Below are 26,787 nucleotides of genomic sequence, written 5' to 3'. Positions count from 1 at the left end.
TGAGCTGTGTTGGTTTGGCATCAGACATAGCGTTTGCCAAAAAGTTCAATTCTGTTCTCATCTGACCAAAGCACCTTCCTCCATTCATTTGGAGTGGAGAGTCTCCCACATGTCTATTGGCAAACTCAAAACGAGCCTTCCAATTCTTGTGTGCAAGTAAAAACTTTTTTTCTGCCCACTCTTCCATAAAGGCCACCTCTATGGAGTGTACAGCTTATTGTGGTCGTATAGAACTGGGAACTCTGCAGCTCCTTCAGGGTTACCTTTGGTCTCTGTGTTGCCTCTCTAATTAATGTGCTTCTTGCCTGGGCTGAGAGATTTGGTAGGTGGCCCTCTCTTGGAAGGTTTGTTGTGGTACCATGTTCTTTCCATTGGATGATAATGGATTTGACGGTGCTCCGGGGGATCATCAGAGATTGGGATTTTTGTATTTTTTTTTCCTTACAATCCAACCCTGACTTGTACTTCTCAACAACTTTGTCCCTTTTTGGAGGTCTCCTTGGTCTTCGTGGTGTTGTTTGGATATCTCCTTGGTCTTCGTGGTGTTGTTTGGAGATCTCCTTTCTCTTCGTGCTGTTATTTGGAGATCTCCTTGGTCTTCATGGTGTTGTTTTGAGATCTCCTTGGTTTTCGTGGTGTTGTGTGGGGATCTCCTTGGTCTTCGTGGTGTTGTGTGGGGATCTCCTTGGTCTTCATGGCGGTGTTTGGAGATCTCCTTGGTCTTTGTGGTGCTTGGTTAGTGGGGCCTCTTGTTATTGGTGTTGCAGCTTCTGTGGCTGTTCAGAAAACGTAAAGTGTATATACCTGACAGACGTGTGACACTTAGATTGCACATAGAGGGACATCCTGTCACCAAGCATGGAATGTATGATGGTAATTGCTTGCACCAGAAACTTTTAGGGGTTTCCTAGAAAAATAGGTGAATGCATACATGTGCACATGCCAATTTTTAGTTTTTTGATCCCATAACTCTAATTTATACCTATATTTTTCTCACTTCACCAACTATTTAGTGCTGATGCATCACACACAAATCAGATTGCAGAAATATTTAAACACAGGTTGTAATGTAAAAAAAATAGGTAAAAAGCCAAGGGGTGAATTATTTTGCAAACCACTCTATAGCCCATTGGAGTCTCTATAGTTTGTATATGTATTGTGACAAATTGGCTGCCACTGACAATCTCTGTACAGTGCTGTGATATAATAAATACTTATGTTCAATTTCTCGTGTTATGTGCAAGTTCTGTCCAAACACTACAACAATAATATTGAGGAAAGTTTCTTTAAATACAGATTCTAAAAGTGGAAATATGTGAATCCACCCACTTTGACCTATGAAGCATATGTTCAGGATGCCTAATTTCTCAGCAAACTTTCACAACAGCTTTGTGGTTATTTTTTGCCCACACAAAGTACTAGAAAACTGCTAAGAAAGAAACAATTTAAAATACTGATTGTTCAGTGAATAGCGCAAACGTAGGTGTAACGACATAACGCCCGTGTCAATATATAGACTAATTATAAGAATATGTGGGTTTCAAGGAAATCTGTTTTTGAGAGATGAAAAACCTAACACAAAAAAAATCCCCAGTCTCTGACGAAACTCTAGTTTAGTCTTTTGGTAAATATTCATGCGGAAGTGGAATGAAAAGCTTTACGACCACCGTAATTGTATTTCTGAAAGAAATCCATATGCCTCTTTAGGCGGCCTTATTGAATCAATGCAGACACAGATGTGGAAATCTGTGCCGAACTGATGCAAATCATATTGGAACCTTTTCTACACATTTAAAAAACAATTATTTGCAAAACAGGAATTTAAAAGAAAAATTTAAAGAGTTGTGTCTCTCAAAAAGTGGGGATTGAAAATAGAAAAGTACAAAAAAAGGGAAAATGATAGAGGAAAACGGTTCAGTTTTACAACGTGAAATAACAATTACCAGGAAGCGATCAAACTGAGCAAGAAGACGGGTTTTGCAACAATTTTACTAAAATACGATTCAGTTTTTCTACTTCTGAGAAAACTTTCACCGAAAACACATATGACTCTGTGAAGCCATGAGTCCCAATGCCCTAAACACAACACAAATCCAAAACTCTGATCGAAGCCTTTGTATTCTGCACTTCACAGCTGTGATGTGACAACACTTTCATAAAGGAATCAAAACATATCACCCTCTGACAGTTTCATCAGGTCCAATCAGAGCCGGGCTTCAAAGGCTGGATGAAATAAAATGTTCACAGAGGTAACAGGACGAGATGTAAGGGAGACAGAAATCTGGAGTAAGGTTTTTTCTTAACTGGATCAATGCTAGAGAAGAGTGGTGTGTTACATTCACCCCTCGGTGCTTGAACTGCAAAACCAGGCCAGATCTTTGAGAAGATGATTTTGGCTTCTGTAAAACGTTGTTAAAGCTTTTCTCGAAAAGTTTGTCTTAACCACCAATGCCTATAAGATTGTTCATTGAATTTTTTTTCTTAGATTCTATTTTCTTACATGTTGTGTTGCGTTGTTCAGAATGTCACCATTCCCACCAGTCCTTGTCTTCAACTTGCTACTTTCCCTAATTTTTAGTGACACACAATAGGGCCAATTTCTAACTAAGTGAAATGACCAATCAGCAAGTTTTTTTTTTTTTTAGAATGGACGAACCCCGACTTACTTTTAAATACCGGTCAGGGATCTTCTTGGGAATGATATATTTGGGGATCCTCAGCCTTTCTTCCTTGCAGATCCTCTCCAGTTCCATCAGGTTCGATGGTGAACTTTGGTAGACAGCCATTTTCAGGTCTCTCCATTGATGCTCAATTGCGTTTAGGTCAGGGCTCTGGCTGGGACAGTCAAGAATGGTCACAGAGTTGTTCTGAAGCCATTCCTTTGTTATTTTAGCTGTGTGCTTAGGGTCACTGTCTTGTTGGAAGGTGAACCTTCGGCCAAGTCTAAGGTCCAGAGCACTCTGGAAGAGGTTTTCATCCAGAATATCTCAGTACTTGGCCGCTTTAATGTTTCCTTCAATTGCAACCGGTCATCCTGTCCCTGCAGCTGAAATACACCCCCATAGCATGATACTGTCACCACCATGTTTCGCTGTTGGGATTGGATTGGGCAGGTGATGAGCAGTGCCTGTTTTTTACCCACACATACCGCTTAGAATTATCACCAAAAAGTTCTATCTTCGTCTCACCAGACCAGAGAATCTCATTTTTCATAGACTGGGAGTACTTCATGTGTTTTTTAGAAAACGCTATGCGGGCTTTGATATGTCTGGTACTGAGGAGAGGCTTCCGTCGGGCCACTCTGCCATAAAGTCCCGACTGGTGGAGGGCTGCAGTGATGGTTGACTTTGTGGAACTTTCTCCCATCTCCCTACTACATTTGTGGACCTCAACCACAGTGATCTGGGGGTTCTTATTTTCCTCTCTCACCAAGGCTCTTCTCCCACGATTGCTCAGCTTGGCTGAACAGCCAGGTCTAGGAAGACTTCTGGTGGTCCCAAACTTCTTCCATTTAAGGATTATGGAGGCCACTGTGCTCTTAGGAACCTTGAGTACAGCAGAAATTCTTTTGTAACCTTGGTCAGATCTGTGCCTTGCCACAATTCTGTCTCTGAGCTCCTTGGCCAGTTCCTTTGACCTCATGATTCTCATTTGGTTTGACATGCACTGTGAGCAGTGAGGTCGTATATAGAGACAGGTGTGTGCCTTTACAAATCACGTCCTATCAGTTTAATTAAACGCAGCTGGACTCCAATGAAGGAGTAGAACCATCTCAAGGAGTATCACAAGTAAATGGACAGCATGTGACTGAAATATGAGTGTCTGAGCAAAGGGTCTGAATACTAATGACCATGTGATATTTCAGTTTTTATATTTTAATAAATTTGCAAAACTTTCTACAATTTTGTATTTTTAGTTAAGATGGGGTGCAGAGTGTACATTAAGGCTGCTTTTACACCTGCCGTGTATTTGCGGACCATTTTTGCGGCCCCAATAGATTGCGGCCTCCATTTAAAACTATGGTACCACAAAAAAAAGGTAGCTTGTTTTTGCGGTACACCGATCCGAGGTTTTTTGTGGCCCGTTTTTGCGGGAGTAAAAATGGGCCGCAAAAAACCCAGTATGTGTAAAAGTAGCCTAATGAGAAAAAAAATAACTTTTTTTCAATTTACCAAATGACTGCAATGAAACAGAGTGAAAAATTTAAAGGGGTTTGAATACTTTCCATACCCACTGTGTGTGTAATTTTATATATATATATATATATATATATATATATATATATATATATATATATATATATATATATATATATATATATATATATATATATTACAATGTACATGGCCAATCATACTATCACGTGCATTTTTTGGTCTATATATCTATGGCAGCATTTAGTTTTCAGTGACTATTTAGTTGAGTCCACAGACTTTCTACAATTTGATATACAGCGTGATACAATATTTGTTATGTAGAAGACAGCTGGATTCCTGCATAGAGTGCAGGATTAGGTGTTTAGTCTGCAGTATGAACCGGCCATGGATGGATGGCGAGATTACCTCTGTGCATGATCCGGCGGGAATGCATATGTTCCACAGCACTGCACAACTGCACAAAGTACTTCCATACCGTCCTCTCCGGTATTAATCTCTTCTGTTTCTTAAAATACTATGATGAGAACAGCAGAAGAGCCAATGTTAAGACATCGTACAATTTCAGGTAAAATGCCGAAACATCAAACACATAAGAAAACAAGAAGAAAATGATTTTATGAGAGGACAGACTGTAAAATAAACCATTTTAGAAACAAATTTGTGACCTTCTAAGGGGGTTTAATAACCCTTTTCTCACATTCGTCAAATCGATGTGGAACAAAACAAAACCTGACAGGTGGAGATGGCGTCTGAGTATAATGAGCATCTCTTGTCTTAATTACCTTAAATAACATATTTAGAGTCTCAGAACCATAAACTTCGACAAATGGAATATTTGCCCAAAGCAAAATTAAATATTTTGCAGTATAATTATAATATGGAAAATCTTAATAAGCGCTTCTCAGAATCTGGTATGCGTCTAAAACCAGGGCAGAAAACATTTCAAAAGTAAGGTGGACATGATGATGAAAATCTGCCTTGGCAATCGCCTTCCTGCCAGCTTTCTTTGGCAGCTGAGTGTCTACTCATTGATTGCAGAAGGTCAGCTTTATTTGCCTTGGCAGAAAGGGTCACAGACCTGTCCTGCTGGGCAGAGAAAGCACAGAGCGCTTTACTAATGACAGCCATTGTGTTCTCTTTTGACCCTACATTAATCTTTCTCGGAAAGTTGAAATTGATGCATTATCACAAAGCTAAATACACACTGCTCACACACCTTCTCAATGGCAGAGAGAGGAAAGATCAAGAAACACGGATCAGAACCTAATATGAACATGGAGGATAACAGGCAAATTCATGGGCGCTACTTACTCTAAAAATTGGAGTTAAATACCTTGTAAATATCCTTGAGCTCCTTGATCCTGCCGTTCTCTTGCTTTTTTTGCTGAGTTGTTCCATTGCTGAGATATCACATTTGTTGCTTTTGGAGCGCAGTATGTGAAATCTTAGCTTTGCAGACCAGCAGGTGCTTTCTCCAGAGTCTACTCTGGGGATATGCGCCTTCACCTCTCCCTCTCAGATGCTACCAATCACAGCTCATGAGCGTCTGAGACTGATAGACTGTTAGTTCATCCTGATTAGCAGTGCGTGGAAAGGAGAGAGAGAAGACTCTGGAGAAACGACCAGTTGGATTGCAAACAGAGATGTCACAAACTGAGCTCCAAAACATCAAATGTGATATCTATGCAATGGAGCGACACAGCAGAATCAGGGGAACTGGGGGATTTTTTTTTACTGGGTATTTAACTAAATTTTTTGGCACAAGTGACAAGTCTTTCAAGTGTTTGTGCTACTATAGGTAATGTCTAGTGTATGTGCAATAAAATGGCCAATTGTACCCCATAAAGGCACTGCCCACAAAAAAAAAAAAAAAACAGTTCGTGTCTTGGGTGAATGTCCCACAAGATACTTTTTTTTTTTTTTTTTTAAAGATAGCTTGAAGAGCAACGGTCTCTTTTCTACTGTTGAATGTCTGATAAGTGAAACTTTGAGTACTATGAACCTTTTTGCTGAGCTGGACTATTGTGATCCTTGTACGGTACTTCACAAATTCCTTGCTGTATTTTCTTGTGATCAATGACAAACGTGATCAATCACACTTCATTACAATTGTTATTTAAAGAGCACCTGTCACCAAGTGAAAAGTGACCCAAAATTGTGAGGTCCTCTTTAAAAACAGAATGTTTTTTTTACCTAAAAACACATTTAACTGCTAAGCAAGAATATTTTGAGCAGTTGAGAGATCACAGTTCCAGATAGGCTTTGTCCTAAATAAACATTACCGCTGCTTTCAGCAGTTCTTTTACAAAACCAGTAATAAAGCTATTCTATCTACCTCTGCACATTATGGTTAAAGCACTTGGTAAACATACTGTATATGCGATACTCAGAAAAAAAAATACACATCTGAAAAATAAAAAGCGTTGGCCCTTACTTTAATCATCTGAGAGAGATCTCCAGCATCTGCCAACTCCAAAACGATGTTCAACTCATTGTCTTCTATAAATGAGTCCAGGTACTTGATAATATTCGGGTGGTTCAATTGCTGCATGACAAATCAGAAAGAACGAGATGGAATGAATAAAATCTGATGGCCAAAAAAAACAAAAAACACACATCTGGAGACAAATTGATTTACATTGGAAAGTTTTGTACTTGTCCATATTATTTCCATATGCCATATGGAATTTACACTTAAAGGAGATTTCCGGTCTAAGTGTGTAATGTGCACACTGTCAGGATTTTCCTGTATATCCTGTGCGACTGAGCGGTCATATAACAGCATGTGTGCGATTTGCATATTTGCAGTAACTTATCGACTAGACTTATCTGGCTTTTCTCACTTTCCTTCTATTGAGAGACATTCTGGAGTTTACTTGGTACATGACCTACCAAAATTTGCAAATCTCATACATGTGGTCATGTCACCACCCACTCACACGGGAACACACTGTCACGATTTGGAAGTCTGCAGTCACATGGACTGGAAAACCCTTTTAACATTAACTAGAGTTCTGGCAATTTTTTTTACAAAATTACGGTAACTGCAGTTACAGAAAATATGCTTTAAAGAAGCTGGAAAAAAAAGTGGTGGATTTGTCCAGCACGATCCAAGGTTAAAATCATCACTTTAGTCCAAACATTTAAAACCCATAGAAGATCGATGAGTGGATACTGATCATCAACACGTTTCAATCGCTATATGCGTTCTTCAAGGGGTCGTCTACTACTAGGACAACCCCTTCTCGATCTAAATGTTAGGCCCCGATAACATAATAAAGCTTATACTTGCCTCACGTGACAGCGCCGTTCCTGCGGTGTTGGAATTCGCGTTCCCGAGGCTCTTGTGCGGTGTTGTGGCATGTGACCCCAGTGCCCAATCAGCGCTGGCGTCACTGTTCCCGCCTTTGTACGAACTGAACATGAAGAGGAAAGTCCAAGATCAGCTTCAGCCCGGACCTCATCTTCATGTTCAATACATCTGAAGGTAGGGCCAATAATGCCAGCGCTGATTGGGCGCCAGGTTCACGTGTCATAACAACCACATGAGAGCCACGGGACCGCGACTAACAAGACAGCGGGAATGATGCCAGCACAGGAGGGGAGTACAGACGGGGAAAACAATTAGGTCAAGAAGAGGTTGTCCTAGTAGTGGACTACCCCTTTAATCATGTTGAAATAGGGTAGGGTGTTTCATTGTGATTAAGATCGCACATAGGTCCCGATTCATTATTTCCATTTTTTTTTTAAGTCACTTCCCTTTTTTCTCTTGTGGTATTAGTTTCTGTTTTTGGCGCCAAATTCCTCAAAATAGCACACGCAATTCATGAATTTGGCACAAAGTAAAAAATGGATCTTTTCCCTGTCTTGAACTGCTTTTGGGACTTTTGGAGCCGAAAGTCACAAAAATTGCACAAAAACTCTGGCATACTCGTAAATACACCATGAGACAACTGGAGTGAAATTGTGCCAAATTTTGTGACTTTTTAGAAAGTCGTAATTGATGAATCTTGCAAAAACATCTGGAATCGCTTAACTTTGGCCATAATGCAGAAAAATAACACACAAAAAAACAGGTGAGCAAATATAAAATAGACTTCAAAAAAGGCGCAAATAAAAGAATGAATTGGGCGCAAAAGAAAAAAAGACACAAAGGCAATGATGAATCTGGGCAATAGTGTCTGGAACGCGTTGATGATCAGTATCCACTCATCACTCCTTTATGGATTTTAAATGTTTGAAACAACGTGTTAATTTTACCCTACTTACATCGAGCTGGTCATGCCCACCTTCTTTTTTCCAACTGATCATCGCCTTGCAAAGACTTCTGCGCCAGGCTCTCCAAAACCTAAAAGTCGGAAACAGGAGAGCTTGCAATTTCCTTTTTCACTTTTATATAAGAAACAAAATAATCTACATGGATCTAAATGGATAGTAAAATAAAGACCAAAGATAATAATCAAAAATAATTTTATGCCGGGTTTACACAGCTTTTTTGCCTTCATGTCTCCATGGAGTTCAAATGGTCAGATGGAGGCCAAAATGACACTAAGATAGTAAACCGCTGAAGATTGAACTATGAAAGAGGGTAGTTGATAGCACTACTCTTATAGACTTGAACATGTAAAAATGTATCCATTAAATAAACAACTTTATTAGAAAACTCCATAGCAGCCAAAATCTGTACACTTTTCGCAGACCCTAGAACCTACTATTTAGTTACTGAGCCCTGTCCCCCCACTTGCTCTTTACCACCAATGGATTTTTCACTTTACACAGACCATCTCATGTCCTCTGAAAGCCTCGTGTCTCCAGGATTGGTAAATGACGGTAGCTACGTGACAGTCTGCTGTAGGGGTCGCCAACTGTTTTGAAGAGTCCATAAAAATAAAGACTTTTTTCCAGTGTCCATGAAATATAAATCAACACAGTACTGATTTTTTATTTATTGTGAGGCTGGTGGTAACCATTGTATAACTTGTAGTAAAGGAGTTCATACTGGTATACTGAGCTGTAGACATTTATCACTTATAATTGTATCATCCATGGTCGTGTTTTCCAAAGTGACAATAAAAATGTGGCCTGGGATTTTTTGGATAAGTCGCTAAATCACCTATCCAGACCCCTATTTGGATCAGCTGCACCTGCTTTACTGTGCTTACTGAACCAGTTTCTTCTCAATTTTCCATTCTAATTCCAAAGATTTCATGAACATGTCTTCTCCTTAAATAAAGCTCCAAAACTTGGGATTCATATTGTCATGTATTAATTGTTTCTTGCCATGAAGCTCTTCAACAACATATTTAAAAAAAAATCCTGACAGAAGGATCAACACCTATTAACCAATGACATGGCTACATTAGTCTTTTAATGGTGATATTACAAACCCCATTGTTTAGGGAAAGTTCATACTACATTGGGATTCAAACTTCTTTTTCCACATATTCTTACGAATAGGACAAGTCCAAAAGGCATGCACTATGCGTGGGCCAGTCCTGACCAGTCTCATATTCGCATATCAACATGCGTGGACCAGTCCTGCCCAGTCACCGGTGAGCACGCCCACAGAGATTTCTGCTGTGCTCTTACACTCTCCTCCCTGAATTCTAAATCCCGGAGAAGCTCATGAACTCCACAACTTCGGGCATAATAATAATGAATAATAGACCTATGCCTACGTGACATAGGTTTAAGGTAACAATGTGCATGCTCCAGATGTCTGTCAAATGCTGACTTCTAAATCCCACGGATGCTTGTTAACACAGCGACTTTGGGTATGTGCAAGGAGCCTATGTCTGCATAACAACAGCTTGCAGTTACACTGCACAAGCCACAATGTTCAACATTTAAGGGTTTTAGAAGCACCGTTTTTATCTCCAAGGTATACGTGACTGAAAGCCTCTGGCATTGAGGCATACGTCCATGGCTCATACCCAAAACTGCCATGTTCACAATTATCCGCAGGATTTAGAATTCAGGGAGGAGTGTCTTACGTGCAGATCAGTCATCTCAGTACGCCTCAGCGTTTGAGCTACAGGAAAACTGGGCAGGACTGGCCTACAAGTAGTGCCAACCTTTTGTATTATCCCTATTCATAAGAATTATTTTTTAGAAAGATCTGAGATAGGTGAGTATCGCAATATACTGTGAACTTTGCCCAAACAATGGGACTGCCTGAAATCACCATCAGGGTAGGTGCACATGATGTTTTTTTTCTCCATTCGAGAAAAATGGTCCAGTTATTTTGGTCAAGAGCTTGGTCAAGAGCTTGGTCAAGAGTTTGGTCAAGAGTTTGGTCAAGAGTTTGGTCAAGAGTTTGGTCAAGAGTTTGGTCAAGAGTTTGGTCAAGAGTTTGGTCAAGAGTTTGGTCAGAGATTTTGATCAGAGTGGAATCAGTGGAGAGAAAAATAAATGTTCTCCACCCTCTCGATTCTGTAACTCCTTGAAAATGAGACCGCACTCGGCTGTCATCAGAGTGTGGTCCAATGTTTTTCACGTTCCCATTGACTTGCATTGCCTATATTGATCACACACTTGGATCAAGTCTTCCTTTTTTCTGAAAAATCGGATATGTGCACAGCCCCATAGAGCAAGCATCATAGGTACGAGTGCTATCTGTGAAAACGACAGACAGCACTCATCCGATATAATCGTGGGATGTTCACAAGCCTTTAAAAGACAAATGCAGGCATATAATCAGATAAGAAGAGTCTTGAGGAGATCATTTGCATATTTCCAGTGCCTTCTGGGATAAGTGAAGAGTCTCCGCGAGCTCAACGATCACTGGGTTTTGGCCGTTGCAGCTGAAAAGAGGAAATCGGAAAACCAGGGGAAGAGTCTTGAGGAGAATTTTTGGCTCATCTTTCATTATTTTTAAAAAATCTCAATATGGAAGAGGCCAGGAGCCATTTGGTGAGCTGCATTTCTTGCTACATGTTCACAGACTTACCAGTGGAAAAGTTAAACTTCACATGCCACAAATGCAAGCTTGTGTCCCTGTTGGAGGAAAAGTTGCAAAATCTCGAAGAGAGGTTAGCTACGTTGAAGATCATTAAGGAAGGTGAAGAGTTCTTGGACAGAGCAGAATTATCTCTTCATGTTACAGAAAGAGAAGAAATTTGAAGTGCACCTGAAGAAACAGAGGAATGGAGACATGTGACCCAGAGAAGCAGGAGGATCAGGAGGCAGTCAGCACCCATACTGCTCAGGAACCAGTACCAGGCTCTCACGCAGGAAAACGATGAAGAAATACATCAGGATAAGACTTTGCCAACAAACAGCAACCTTGTACGCCTTCAGAGTCCTCCTGGATGGAGAAAGAAAAATGTTGTGAAGAAGAATCGGAGAGTGGTGGTCATGGGGGATTCCCTGTTGAGAGGAACAGAGGCAGCTATCTGCAGACTGGATATAACTTCAAGAGAAAAGTGCTGTCTTCCAGGTGCAAAAATTAAAGATGTGTCTGACAGGATATCAGGACTCTTCAGACCTACAGATGACTACCCATTCCTGCTACTACATGTGGGGACAAATGACACCGCAAGAAATGACCTGGAAACCATCTGCAGAGACTTCAAAGACTTAAGCAAGAAAGTGAAAGAACTGGGAGCGCAGGTGGTCTTCTCTTCCATCCTCCCAGTGGATGGCCATGGAACAAGGAGGTGGAATAAGATTCTGCAGGTGAACAACTGGCTACGTCAATGGTGCCGTCAGCAAAGATTTGGATTTCTGGATCACGGAGTGAATTACTTATACGATGGACTACTTGCTAGAGATGGGGTGCACCTTACGAAGACTGGAAAACATGTATTTGGAAGTCGCCTTGCTACACTTGTAAGGAGAGCTTTAAACTAGAACAACATGGGAAGGGAAGCAAAAGACCAGAAAAAGCTATACCTGACAAATGCTATTGAGAACTTTGCTTTTAGAAGTGAAAAGGAAGAACAAAGACAAAAGAATCTAAATAATAAAAATATTGCAGAAAGAGAAACCAATCACAAACTAAAATGTTTCTATACTAATGCACAAAGCATGGGCAACAAACAAGGAGAATTGGAACTACTAACACAGGAAAAGAAATATGATGTCATTGGAATCACTGAAACTTGGTGGGACGATACACATGATTGGAATACAAGACTAGAAGGATACAACTTATTTGCAAGAAACAGACTTGATAAACGAGGAGGAGGTGTCGCATTGTATGTTAGAAACGCGTATATTTGCACAGAGAATGAAGCTTCAGAGACTGGGAGTTCTGTGGAAACTGTTTGGGTAAGAATACAAGGACAGAACAATGGAAAGGACACCATTGTAGGCATTTACTACAGGCCGCCTGTGCAAGCTGAAGATATGGATGAACTCTTTATGCATCAAATGGCCAAGTTCTCCAAAAAATATGACATAGTTGTCATGGGAGATTTCAACTATCCAGACATTTGTTGGGAATCTCTCTCAGGCAAAACTAACAGGTCAAGGAAATTCTTATCCTCTCTTGCTGACAACTTTATCTTCCAGAAGGTAGGGGAGAAAACAAGGGGAACTGCTACCTTGGATCTAATCCTTATAAACAAGGAGGAAATGGTTGAGGAGGTAAAAGTGGCTGGGACCCTAGGAGGTAGCGACCATGCTATTTTAGAATTTTGGATAACTAGAGGCGGAAGACCTGTGAAGACTCAGACGTCAAGGTTAGATTTCAGAAAGGCAGATTTTAAGGGATTCAGAAAGAGAATTGGAGGGATCCAATGGCTGGATATCCTTAAAGACAAAAATGTCCAGGAAGGATGGGAAATCTTGAAAAATGAAATTCTCAAAGCAAAGTTGTTAACAATTCCGAATAGAGGGAAGAATAAGAAGCATTTAAGGAAACCAGGATGGATAAACACAGAAATTAAGCACATGCTAAAAAGAAAAAAATGTTTATAAAATGGAAAGAGGGAGGTATATCTAAAGAAGAATATAATGCTGTCTGCAGAACCTGCAGGGCACAAATCAGATTAGCTAAAGCTGAAAATGCATTGAGGCTTGCAAGAGATGTCAAAAGTAATAATAAAGGATTTTGGGGATATGTCAAAAGTAAAAGAAAAGTCAAAGATGCTATAGGATTTTTACAGGATGAAAATGATGAAATGGTAAGACAGGATGTTGAGAAGGCTGAACTTTTAAATTCCTATTTTGCATCTGTTTTCTCTCAGAAAGGAAATGTAGCATCAACTGTTCTTCACTGTCCTATTAAGGGAATAGAAGAATCCAGGATATCTATAAACAGAAAGATAGTGAGGAAACACTTAGCTAACCTAAATGAATTCAAGTCTCCAGGTCCAGATGAATTACACCCCAGAGTACTGAAGGAGATAGCAGAAGAAATTTTTGAACCCCTCTCCATAATCTTTGAAAATTCTTGGAGAACAGGAAAAGTGCCAGAAGACTGGAGAAGAGCAAATGTTGTTCCTATCTTCAAAAAGGGGAAGAAGGTGGACCCAGGCAACTATAGGCCGGTGAGTCTTACTTTTATACCAGGAAAGATTTTTGAACAAATTATTAAACAACATTTATGTCAGTACCTGGATAAGAATGAAGTGATTAAACAGAGTCAGCATGGGTTTGTAACTAATAAGTCATGTCAGACTAACTTAATTTCCTTCTATGACGGAATCACTGATTGGGTGGATCAAGGAAATGCTGTAGATATAGTATATCTTGACTTCAGCAAAGCATTTGACAAAGTCTCTCATACAATCCTTATTGAAAAAATGACTAAGTATGGAATGGACAAGGCAACTGTTAGGTGGATTCATAACTGGCTTAGTGATCGGACCCAAAGAGTGGTCGTAAATGGCTGCACATCCAGTTGGAAGAATGTCTCAAGTGGGGTACCACAGGGCTCTGTCCTGGGCCCTGTATTGTTCAACATCTTTATCAACGATTTAGATGAAGGAATTGAGGGTAAACTGATTAAATTTGCTGATGACACAAAGCTAGGAGGGATAGCTAATACTAGAGAAGAGAGAGAGAGGATTCAAAAAGATATAAATAAACTGGAGAAGTGGGCAGCAACTAAAAGAATGGTTTTTAACAGGGAGAAATGCAAAGTACTACATTTGGGCAATAAAAATGAAAAAAGCATATACAGAATGGGAGGAATAGGGCTAAGTGAGAGCACATGTGAAAAAGACTTGGGTATACTAATAGATCACAGACTGAATATGAGTCAACAGTGTGATGCAGCAGCAAAAAAGGCAAATGCAATTCTAGGATGTATTAACAGAAGCATACAGTCTAGATCACGTGAAGTCATTATTTCCCTCTACTCCTCTTTGGTCAGACCTCATCTGGAATATTGTGTCCAGTTTTGGGCACCACATTTTAAAAAAGGCATCAACAAACTGGAGCAAGTTCAGAAAAGAGCGACCAGAATGGTGACCGGTCTGCAAACCCTGTCTTATGAGGAAAGGTTGCAGGATTTGGGAATGTTTAGTTTGCAAAAGAGAAGACTGAGAGAAGACTTAATAGCTGTCTACAAATATCTAAAGGGCTGTCACATTGTAGAAGGATCAATTTTATTCTCATTTGCACAAGGAAAGACTAGAAGCAATGGGATGAAACTGAATGGGAGGAGACACAGATTAGATATTAGAAAAAACTTTTTGACAGTTAGAGTGATCAATGAGTGGAACAGGCTGCCACGAGAAGTGGTGAGTTCTCCTACAATGGAAGTCTTCAAACAGAGGCTGGACAGACATCTGACTGGGATGATTTAGCGAATCCTGCTTTGAGCAGGGGGTTGGACCAGATGGCCCAGGAGGTCCCTTCCAACTCTACCATTCTATGATTCTATAATAGGTATCTATCCTGCAGTCAGAATACTTTGACAGAAAACCTTCTGTCCGCTCTCCTTTGATATGTTTTTCATGCATCTTCTATAACAAGTGGTGCACTTTTATATAATGCTGAAATCTGAATGTTATACTGATTAGTGGTATCTAGTGCGACACTGCATGTTGGCACTTTTATTATCATGCTATGCTCCAGTACATTGGTAAAAGGGAAAAAAAAAAACACAAAAGAACAATAGTAATAGAATGAAGAAATGTGAAATCTAATTAAAGGTTGTTAATCATTCTCAAATCTGCATGAAATATGGTAACTCTTTAACTACAGTTATAATAGATAGTAATCCTTTAGTGAAAATATGCATTTCACATTTGTTGTTTTGCTTAGTCTTTTTTTTATGACACAATGGAAAATAAAAAGTAGAAGAAAAAAGAGAGAAACAAAAAACTCCAAGATGGGATCTGTCAATTAACAGAAGGACAACTAAATACTTTTCCTTTAAAATGCTAACCAGGGATTCTGACAGTCAAACTAAAGTGGTTTCTCTCCCTCCCATCATATATTGACTGCAACCTTGGACTGTCATGTGTTAACGCCAAAGACGAGGGGCGCTCCACCTGCTCCATATGCCCCACAAACTGCTGACCTTGTATTGCATTAAACGGTTTCTCGGGAACCTACTTGAAACTTACATTATTGTTACTTTTGATTTGTTGAGCTCCTTGTACGCTGACTTCTGTGCGTTCAGGGTTTATATCAGACATAATTTATAAATGCGTACACATTAGAAAGGAATACCCTACAGGCAGTAAAACAGATACACTCGCTGCTCATTCGCAACGCAATGTGACTGCTCAGACTGACTCGCCAGATTTTGAGCTGTTTGATGCTGTGATTTGAGTGTTTAAACGGCATTTTTTCTCTCCGCAGGGATCCTGGCTTTGAGCATACTTGCAAATTTTCAAGTGTGAAATGTTTCAAAAATATATATATTCAGCAAAGCAATGCCCACAGGCCACTAAAGTGTCTTTCTGAGAGATTATTGCCTATAAAATATTAGGAAGATTTGGGAAATTCCATCCCGTTATGTCAAATATATCTGAAACCAGCTGGAACGTGCAAATGCACATGAAGCACGTGGGTATTCATTTTGACTCGCGAGAATCAAAATGCTGGACATTCCAGTGTATGACAAGCTGTCAGCACGCTCTGTGGGAGGAAAGCGATTATTTCACCTACAAGACATTACATTAAACTAAACTGCTTTTTAACTATTCGGCAGAACCCGCCAGACCTGAACATCCAGGGGTCCGCCCATCTCTAATTATTAGAGATACATGGCGGGAGGTATTATTGGTCACTGGTAAGAGGTATTAGGAGGGTACGGTAGATGAATTTTTACCAGTGCACTGTGAGGCACTGTTATGAGGGCAATTTAGCTGGTACTATATGAAAGTTATGTGCTTTGTCCTGTTAGGAGGACACTGTAGCTGGAAATCCTTCTTGGATCATGACCAGAGGTATCACAAGGGCACTGCCACTACATTTCTTCTAGATCACTGACAGGTATTGTTACGAGGGACTTTGGCTGCTCCTATATGGGAGCTCTGCACTTAGTCATATTATGGGGGCTACATGTCTGGAGGCGTTATTGGGCACTGATCAGAAGTACTAGGAGGATGCTGTAGTTGAATTTCTTCTAGAAATCCTTCTGGAATAATGACCAGAGGTATAATGAAGGCAATGCAACTGTATTTCTTCCAGAGCACTGCCAGGAACTGTTATTATGGCACTTTGGCTGGTACTATATGGAAGTTCTGCACTTCGCCCTGTTTTGAGGACTAAGTAGCTGAAGAGTCATCTAGGATCATAACCAGATCTATAACGAGAGAACTGCAACTGTATTTCTTCCAGAGCACTGCAAGGAACTGTTAGGAGAGGACTTTGGAGTTCTGTGCTTCGCAAGGGTTATGAGGACCATGTAGCTGAACATCCTTCTGGGATCATGACCAGAGGTATAATGAGGGCACTGCCACTGCATGTCTTCTAGAGCACTGCCAGGCACTGTTATAAGGGCACTTTGGCTGAAACTATATGGCAGTTTTGCACTTCGCCCTGTTTTGAGGACTACGTAGCTGGAGATCCTTCTGGGATCATGACCAGAAATATAACGAGGGCACTGCAGGTGCATTTCTTCTAGCGCACTAACAGACACTGTTGTGAGAGCAATGTGGCTGTTACTATATGAAATCTGAGTGCACAGATTATGGCTGGAAATGTTATAGAGCACTCAAAGCAGCCGCTGGTAGTGTTCACTTGCACACTTCCTTGAACCATCCTTTGTACAAAATGATGTGTAAAACCAAGGAAAATGCTACTAAAAATGCTGTTAAAAAAACCCTTCAAATAGAATTCCAGCAAAAGCTATTAGGAATTAGTAGAATTTACCAAATGTAAAAAAAAATTATATTTTTTTTTTTATCACTGAGGATTCTTTTATTTTTTATTTTTAGAATTTTCCAAACATTTTATCACATATTTTATCTCAATAATGTCTACTATTTTGGGATTGAATCATTGTTTAGCTGAAGCTCATTACTGGGTCAGGACACAACTGTATCGCTTGTCTGTGACCGTGCTGATTCCCTGCTATGCCGCTTCAGGGAAAACACGCCGGCACAAACACTACAGGTCACTTGCCAAAGGGGCTTCCCTGCAGAAAAGCAAAAAATGGCTTGCCCTGCCTTGATAAGAACATGACTGAGACGCAGAACAAATAATCTATTAGCTGAAAAAGATTAAAATGGAAAAGAAAAATTAAAAGCGATGTCGACTATCTGCTTTAGCCAGAACTAGAGTTAATGCGTGCCACACTATTATTAGAGGCATGATAGGGGCAGCATTGATATACATATCATTAATCAGGCTTACCTTTAGCAGGTCAATTTCTTTAATGCAGTCTTGTCTGGCTTTGGCATCCATCATTTCAAATATCTGTAAATGACAAACAAGGTGATTGGACGGAATGAATGATCAAACAAAAGGACAGAATAATAAAAATATGCTACATAAGAGGAATAAGAAAAAAATGCAACAAAAAGAATTTCTTCATAGCGTCCGGTTTCAGGAATACCTCTGAACGGACAATGCATCCGGCTCATACAGAAGTTCATAAAATAGAAGCATGCCAGGAAAACACCGACTGACTCGACATTTTGTTTTAGACATGGACTGCATGAAAGTCAATTTTGCTGCTGCTTTTGGTGTACGAGTTCTACTTGTGTTTTTCATAGATAGCCCTCGTACCCAGTATTGTTTGGGGTTGGGCACATCTGATTTTTTTTATTTTTGAGATCGATTGGTTTGCTCAAAATCACAGATATATGTCCGATATTAATCTAAGTGCTGGATCGAAATCAGCAATGTAAGTCTATGGGTTTGTGAAAACGAAATCGGAGAGAACTCTGATGTCATTTAAGTGCTGTCCGTTTTTAGTGGACTATTAGATCATTTTTTTTTTATTTTTACATCCTAGAAAAACTGACCAGGCTCCGACCACAATTACTCATGAAACTAGGACTATTTTTCTTGTATGTAAAAAAAAAAAATGGACGTCTAACTGAGCCCTAAAAATGTAAATATTAGGAATAGTTACATCCCAAGGGCTCATTTAGATAGACGTCAGTGATGTTTATGAGAAAAATGGTCCGAGTTTCATCAGATAGTTTGGTTAGCGATTCATCAATTTTTCCAAGATGGGAAAAAAAAACTTCTATCAAACAGTCTGTGAAAACTGACCAGAACACACATGGCATCCGAGTTCTGTTGTGTTTTTTCACAGACCTGTAGACTTGCATTGTCAATTTTGACTCGCGTATCAGATCAATATCAGGCATGCCTCTGTGCAGGATCCCTAGTCCGAGAAAAAAAACGGACATATAGACTATACTAGGAAAACAGATACCACTCATACAAGAAAGAAAGATGTCTGAATGAGCCCTTAGTGGTGGGTGTCTGGAGGACTACGAGCTCTGCCTCTTCCACATATGCATGGTGTTTAGAAGCACTGCTGTCCTATAATATGGGGAAGAGTCTGGCTTATACAAATCCATCAATACCAAGAGTTGTGTTCTATGCCCCGCAACTGGAGAAACAAGTTAAAAAACAGCAACTATCTATATATATTTATTTAAACATTGACGTCTATGTGAAACAGGTCGTAATGGTTGGTCATCTGTTAATGGATCCATTTTTTATCACTGCACACACACACAGAACACTGGAAGTATTCAGAGACATCTGTAATGAAAACAGATCCACTCCAAACGGAACAAATATGTAGGACACCAGAAACCAAAGGGTCATTATTTGAACAGATCTTTTCCCATCTTTCCTCAGTTTGTAAAGGATCCAGAGACACTGGGACTTTCATAAGTATGGTGGTTCAACGACTATATTTTTAAAGTATATCTACACTGGACAACTAAATAAAAACTTAATTGCTTAAAAAAAAAATCACTGTTGCTTAAAGAGTTATTCCCATCTTCATTTATGGAAAGAATTTGATAGTACGTGTAAAAATAAGAAAATATCCAGTTTACTGCTTAAAAAATTCCTCCTCCCTCCCATTATAATTACAGTTTTACATTTTTATTCTTTACAGCTTGATGCCTAGGTGACCGTCCATCCCTTCTAAATGAACATGTGCAGTGCTTACAGACTCTTTCCAATGGTGCTTGAGAGTGCTGCACCAAAGCTGGCCAGGATTGCTGAAGTGTGCTCTTAAATCCTCATCCTGCCTCAGAGCAACATTGGAGAATGCATATAAGTGCAACGATGACACCAGTCGGAACTGCCAATGAAGAGTGCAATGCACCCTAGCAAGTAGGAAACCGGGAGGCAGGGGAGCGGTGTGCTCATTCATAACATAGGACAACCCCTTTAAAGGAAATCTTTCAATAGGTTTATACACAATTCTCAATTTTCATGAGCTGTTGCTCCCCCTTCCTATTCACAATATAGGATGAAAGCTGTCAATTGGTGGCAGGAAGACGGGGATGCTGAGTCTAATGGCTCGTGTGCACGGCTGTAAAAATCAAACAAGTGCTATCCATGTGAACATATTCTTTGGTGCAAGAATGTCACTTTTTTTCCATTGCGATTTTCAAAATCTCGTAAAAAGAACAAAAAAAAAAAAACTTACTATAAAAATAACGTGATGTTTTTCCCAAGTGAAATCAAAAGTGAAAATTATTCTTAATATTAAACACGGTTTCTGATGTGGATTTTGGAATAAATGTGCCTCAAATTTCATATAAAAAACCTCTAAGAACTTTTTTTTTCTGTCAGCACAGAATGACTGTCCAAACAACACACAGGAGCCCAATGCATCAAGGCAGCCAATCTTTTATATACACCTTCCCACCTGCTTCTTGTTCCCTCCATCTCCATCTTATTTGATTGACAGCTCTGGCTTCACTGAACTAGAGAAGAGGAGAGATAGATGGAAAAAAAAGTAGGTGGGAAGGGGTATGTACAGTTAGTTAGGTCCATATATATTTGAACAGAGACAACATTTTTCTAATTTTGGTTCTAGACATTACCACAATGAATTTTAAACAAAACAATTGAGATGCAGTTGAAGTTCAGACTTTCAGCTTTCATTTGAGGGTATCCACATTAAAATTGAATGAAGGGTTTAGGAGTTTCAGCTCCTTAACATGTGCCACCCTGTTTTTAAAGGGACCAAAAGTAATTGGACAATTGACTCCAAGGCTATTTCATGGACAGGTGTGGGCAATCCCTTCCTTATGTCATTCTCAATTAAGCAGATAAAAGGCCTGGAGTTGATTTGAGGTGTGGTGCTTGCATTTGGAAGGTTTTGCTCTGAAGGAAACATGCGGTCAAAGGAGCTCTCCATACAGGTGAAACAAGCCATCCTTAAGCTGCAAAAACAGAAAAAACCCATCCAAGAAATTGCTACAACATTAGGAGTGGCAAAATCTACAGTTTGGTACATCCTGAGAAAGAAAGCAAGCACTGGTGAACTCGTCAATGCAAAAAGACCTGGGCGCCCACGGAAGACAACAGTGGTGGATGATCGCAGAATAATCTCCATGGTGAAGAGAAACCCCTTCACAACAGCCAACCAAGTGAACAACACTCTCCAGGAGGTAGGAGTATCAATATCCAAATCTACCATAAAGAGAAGACTGCATGAAAGTAAATACAGAGGGTTCACTGCACGGTACAAGCCACTCATAAGCATCAAGAATCAAAAGGCTAGACTGGACTTTTCTACAAAACATCTAAAAAAGCCAGAATGATGGAAAGAGAAAAGTATGGTGAAGGCGTGGTACAGCTCATGATACAAAGCATACCACATCATCTGTAAAACACGGCGGAGGCAGTGTGATGGCTTGCGCATGCATGGCTGCCAGTGGCACTGGGTCACTAGTGTTTATTGATGAGGTGAATTCTGAGGTATTCAGAGCCATACTGTGTGCTCAGATCCAGCCAAATGCAGCCAAACTGATTGGTCGTCGTTTCATACTACAGATGGACAATGACCCAAAACATAAAGCCAAAGCAACCCAGGAGTTTATTAAAGCAAAGAAGTGGAATATTCTTGAATGGCCAAGTCAGTCACCTGATCTCAACCCAATTGAGCATGCATTTCACTTGTTAAAGACTAAACTTCAGACAGAAAGGCCCACAAACAAACAGCAACTGAAAACCACCGCAGTGAAGGTCTGGCAGAGCATCAAAAAGGAGAAAACAGCATCTGGTGATGTCGATGAGTTCAAGACTTCAGGCAGTCATTGCCAACAAAGGGTTTTCAACCAAGTACTAGAAATTAACATTTTATTTACAATTATTTAATCTGTCCAATTACTTTTGGTCCCTGTTAAAACAGGGTGGCACATGTTAAGGAGCTGAAACTCCTAAACCCTTCATCCAATTTTAATGTGGATACCCTGAAGTGAAAGCTGAAAGTCTGAACTTCAACTGCATCTGAATTGTTTTGCTTAAAATTCATTGTGGTAATGTCTAGAACCAAAATTAGAAAAATTTTGTCTCTGTCCAAATATATATGGACCTAGCTGTATATGTTTCGCCACATCATGATGCCTCAAGAGTCTAGTTTCAACAGTCAATCTGCTCTGAGCTCCTTTAAGAAGGACAAATCCATTGTAGTTTTCAAAACGAAATCCAAGTCAGAAATCCATATGGGTTTTCACATCTGACAAGGTTTTTGAAGCGTTTTTTTGGCACAACTTTAAAAAGGTTTCTTTTTCCATACATTTTTTTTGCAGCATTTTGTTTGACAGCGTCAAGAAGTGACATGTCACTTCTTTTTATCTGTGGCAAACCTTTCAAAACGTCGAAGAAAGAAAAAAAAAGTCACCAAAAAAATTGCTGTATGAACTGTTGATTATCACTTTGGATTTCCCATTGAAATCAATAGAAAGAATCGCCAAAGTGTAGTTGAAGCAGATCTTTTTGTGTGAACATACCCCAAGTCTGACTCATTTGATCTAGGAATCTAGGAAGCTCTGTGTTTTGGAACCAAAACATGGATGGTGAAATGCAGCCTTGTTATTACTATATGGACGAAACCAAATAGTGAAAATATTGGCATCAGAGGACATAAGAATTACTTTTAAGGCAGATTATGGAACAATGGTGCAAAAGTGAAGCCTGCATAGAACTAAAGGAACTGTGCGTTCCATGCATATAGCAGACGCAATGGACGCTCATGTAGGGGTGTTTACCGCTAGGAAGAAAACACGGGTACACATGCATGGGTTTATCAATACTTCAAAATTCAAAGCAAGCTTATGAAATGTTCTAGACAGTCGAATTGAGAGCAAGTTGAAGAATTCTTGCCAATTATCACCTCCAGCTGAATTTCTGCAACGTGTTTGCACATAGGAACCCTCATGGGTGAAATTGTGGCAAATGTCACCCAAGGTAGAAAAATTTTGCCATGGAAATGACCTTCAAATCCATGGCCCTATTTACTGAGTGGTAATTCCCAGATGAGGCCCATGGAGAAGGAATAGGCCGGAGCAACTTCTAGAACTCCTTTATAGACTTCAAAACTATCATTTCCATTCCCAAGTATTATTTTTCTCTACAAACTTTCAAACAAAATGTAAATTTACAATTAGAATAAAACTTACTTGGACTTTTTTCAAAGCCAAAGGCTTCCGGTCGAGATGACAGCTGGCTCGGTACACTTCACTAAATTGCCCCCGTCCGATCTTCTTCTCTATTTTAAAGTCTGCCAGGTTGCATCGGTAAGGATAGGAGGTTGTGTGTCTCTGTAGAAACAATTTCATTACCATTATACAGGAAAACAAAAATCAATACAAGCAACATGTCTCTGATATTTTTTTTTTACCTTCTTTTTCTTTCCTTTAGTTTAGAAGAATAAGAGAAAACAAAACATTACAATGAACATAAGTACAAGTTAACTTAAAAAAAAAAAAAAAATAAATAATAGTTTAAGCTACGTGCATATGTACCGTTTAGCGGCGTTTTCTCTGAAGCAAAATCCATTGCAATCTTATCCCAATAACTGGTCCCAAAGGGACTAGGGTCCAATACAGAGATGTAAATATAACAAACAGTTGTGTGTGTGTGTGTGTGGGTGGGGGGGGGGGGCGGTAATGAGAAAACAGACTATCTTCAGTCCTCCCTCTATTTTTCACCATTATCCATGCTCAACAATTAACCGTGAATTTTAGCACAAATAACTGTATCCATTTGACCGTTGAGTGTCCGATCTCTTCCAGAGAGAACATACTCTGGCCCAGTTTTTAGATGGGCCTCTTTCAGTGGAGGAACTTGAGGAGGCTTTGAGATCCTTACCAAACAACCCTTCATCGGGAGAAGATGGGATTCCAGTGGAAGTTTATAAAAAGTACAGTAAACTTATTCTCCCACAACTTTTAGAGGTTTTTAATTATGCAATATAAGATGGTAGATTACCACCATCAATGAATAAAGCCACCATTGTAGTGATCTCAAAGGAAGGGAAAGATCTATTACTTCCAAGAGTCCTAACGCCCCATCTCATTACTTACAGTGGGCATCAAAATTATTGGATAACAGGCTTAAATAAACTGATAACATCCATAATTCACCAAGACCAGGCCGAGTTTACGCCACGATTAATATGCAAAGATTATTTCTAAATCTTCCGCCTCCCACTAAAAACCAAAAATATAAAGCAATAGCATCTCTTGATGCAGCTAAAGCTTTATATAGAATCGAATGGTCCTTCTTGTGGAGCACATTATCTTATATGGGATTTGGAGAGACATTTATTTCCTGGATTAAGCTTCTTTATCCTGCCCCCCAAGCCAGAAGTCAAGTTAGTAACCTTAAATCTGAATCTTTCCTTTTACAAAGAGGCACAAGGCAGAGTTACCCCCTTTCTCAATTGCTATTCGCCATAAAACCGTTGGCCGCGGCAAACCATCTCTCATCAAAAACTGAGTGCTTCCCATACGGGAACACCAAGAGAAAATTGCATTAGATGCGGATTATGTTCTTTGCCTAGACAATTGGCTGGCATCATTAGCGGGCGCTATGGCCATTATTTTCAAGTATTTTTGGCCATCAGGCCACTATCAATTGGGATAAATTGGCACTTATGACAGTGTAAACGAAACCCCCAAATGAGATGATGGCTGCAGGAGAACTTAGGATAGTCCATTCTTTTAAATATTTGGGTATAATGGTAAGTGAAGATATTTAATCACAACTGTAGCATCTGCGGGGCTGGGGCAACCCTTCTTCCATCATCCTCTGCTAGAATAAGACATGTGCTGGGGGGTAAGGAATTTGGTGGAAGTTTTGAACGGGGAGGGTTTCGGAACTATAATTCCTAAGGTATAACTATTGAGGGATTCACAGAATAAGGTCTAAAGATAAAGAGATGATGGGTATTGTGGGATACTCCCATTATTCACCTATATCAACAACAATCCTAACTACCCAGAATTTGACAAATTAGAAGGTTTTAGGCACTGGCAAGGTAAGGGGCTCTCTCGGATAACACAACTAATTAACGATAATTCAATTCAAGGTTTTTCAGGAATTACAGAGAGAGTTGGGCATTCCGAGGAAAGGATTTTACCAATGTCTACACCCTGCAAAACAGACACTCTCCAAATTGTTATAGGTGCGGGGCCCCTGATGCAAACCTATGCCATTAAATGTGGAGTTGACCTAAACTTACTGAATTCTGGAAAGAGATTTTGGATCTTCAACCAAGGGTGTTTGGGTGTGAGGTTCCATCAGATCCCGTTATCTGCCTACTGGGGTATGTGAGTGTAGGGTCAAGCAGGTCCTCAGGCTGCAGTGACGAGACACGAGACAGGGTACGACTTGTATAATAAACTTTTATAAACTGGAGCCACTAGGGCTATGCTGAACAGGCAAAAAGGGGTAACACAAATCGGTCCTCGCAGGGACTCAATAAAATAAACAATACTTTTCTAAGTAACTGGGAGTAACCCGGCTAGTCCAGGTGTCGAAGGCAGGAATATGGCCAAACTGTGGTACTTATTGCTATAGTCCACTTATCCCTCCATGCGTCACTCGGGATCGCAGATGCGGCCGCTTAGAGATCGTTGATGCGGCGGCCTTGACGCCTCGATATTCCGGGAAGATTTAGGCTCGACAGGCCCTGAAGAAACGGTGCCAATGGGGCGCAAGAGGCCCTGAAGAAACGGTTCCGGTGGGGCACAACAGACCCTGAAGAAACGCTGCCGGTGGGGCGCAACAGGCCCTGAAGAAATGATGCCGGTGGGGTGCAACAGGCCCTGAAGAAACTATGCCGGTGGGGCACAACCGGCCCTGAAGAAGTGATGCCGGTGGGGCGCAACAGGCCCTGAAGAAACGATGCCGGTGGGGCGCAACAGGCCCTGAAGAAACGATGCCGGTGGGGCGCAACAGGCCCTGAAGAAACTATGCCGGTGGGGCGCAACAGGCCCTGAAGAAGTGATGCCGGTGGGGCGCAACGGGTCCTGAAGAAACGGCGCCAGTGGAGCACAACAGGTCCTGAAGAAACAGTGCCGGTGGAGCGCAACAGGCCCTGAAAAAGCGATGCCGGTGGGGCGCAACAAGCCCTGAAGAAATGGTGTCGGTGGGGCGCAACAGGCCCTGAAGTGATGCCGGTGGGGCGCAACAGGCCCTGAAGAAATGGTGTCGGTGGGGTGCAACAGGCCCTGAAGAAACGATGCTGATGGGGCGCGGTAATGACGCAGTTCCCCCAAATGGCTGGTGGCCGTCCTCCGCTAAGGGTCCCTCCGTAACCAGGACATGCGCCTCTAACGTCGTCCATGGCAAAATGGCGTCCCCTGAGGCCTGTGATGACGGGGTCGCCGCAGTGGGAGAAGGCCGGGGGGCAGTGCCCAGGCCTCTGTGGCCGTTTTATGTGTAGTCACAGCCGCAACCTGAGGTAAAGGATCACTCCCACAAGGGCGGGGGATGGCGTCATGGCTCTCTGAGAAAGTGGGCGGGAAGCGGCCTCCGGTAAAAGTCTCTCACGTCTCACTTGTCAGTGAGTGCCCAGTCTCCTCCTCACAGGCTCCTGTCGGTGTCCCCTCCAGTCACCCAGCTTCCTGCCTCCTGTCACACTCTCTCCCAACTGAGCGCGCCCCCTGCTCCTTTTATCCACGTTTCCCTGACAACTTCGGTCATGTCTGTTCTCCCAGTATTGTTCCCTCAGGAACCCAGATGGCGGTCCCCTGGGTACCGGCCCGGTCACTGTCTGGGAGTCCTC

The 26,787-nt window shown here is 40.8% G+C and overlaps 1 protein-coding gene across 6 annotated transcripts in view; it reads right to left on the bottom strand.

Annotated features, from left to right (window-relative positions):
• NEK6 (NIMA related kinase 6) overlaps positions 1 to 26,787 on the bottom strand; it is a 247,120-nt gene that overhangs the window by 57,472 nt on the left and 162,861 nt on the right. For all 6 annotated transcript variants that reach the window (XM_073590703.1, XM_073590702.1, XM_073590708.1 and 3 more), the window contains 4 exons: positions 23,174 to 23,314; positions 17,919 to 17,981; positions 6,592 to 6,702; positions 4,563 to 4,671 (listed from right to left, as the gene is read on the bottom strand). In XM_073590703.1, coding sequence (XP_073446804.1) covers positions 4,563 to 4,671; positions 6,592 to 6,702; positions 17,919 to 17,981; positions 23,174 to 23,314 — 424 coding nt within the window. The remainder of the gene's footprint in view (positions 1 to 4,562; positions 4,672 to 6,591; positions 6,703 to 17,918; positions 17,982 to 23,173; positions 23,315 to 26,787) is intronic.

The sequence above is a fragment of the Dendrobates tinctorius genome, unplaced genomic scaffold (genome assembly GCF_039654945.1).
Source record: "Dendrobates tinctorius isolate UK_male_01 unplaced genomic scaffold, ASM3965494v1 ptg000120l, whole genome shotgun sequence".
In the NCBI taxonomy this organism is placed as follows: Eukaryota; Metazoa; Chordata; class Amphibia; order Anura; family Dendrobatidae; genus Dendrobates; species Dendrobates tinctorius.
Note: the sequence above shows the minus strand (reverse complement) of the source record. Positions and strands in the feature narration are given on the sequence as shown.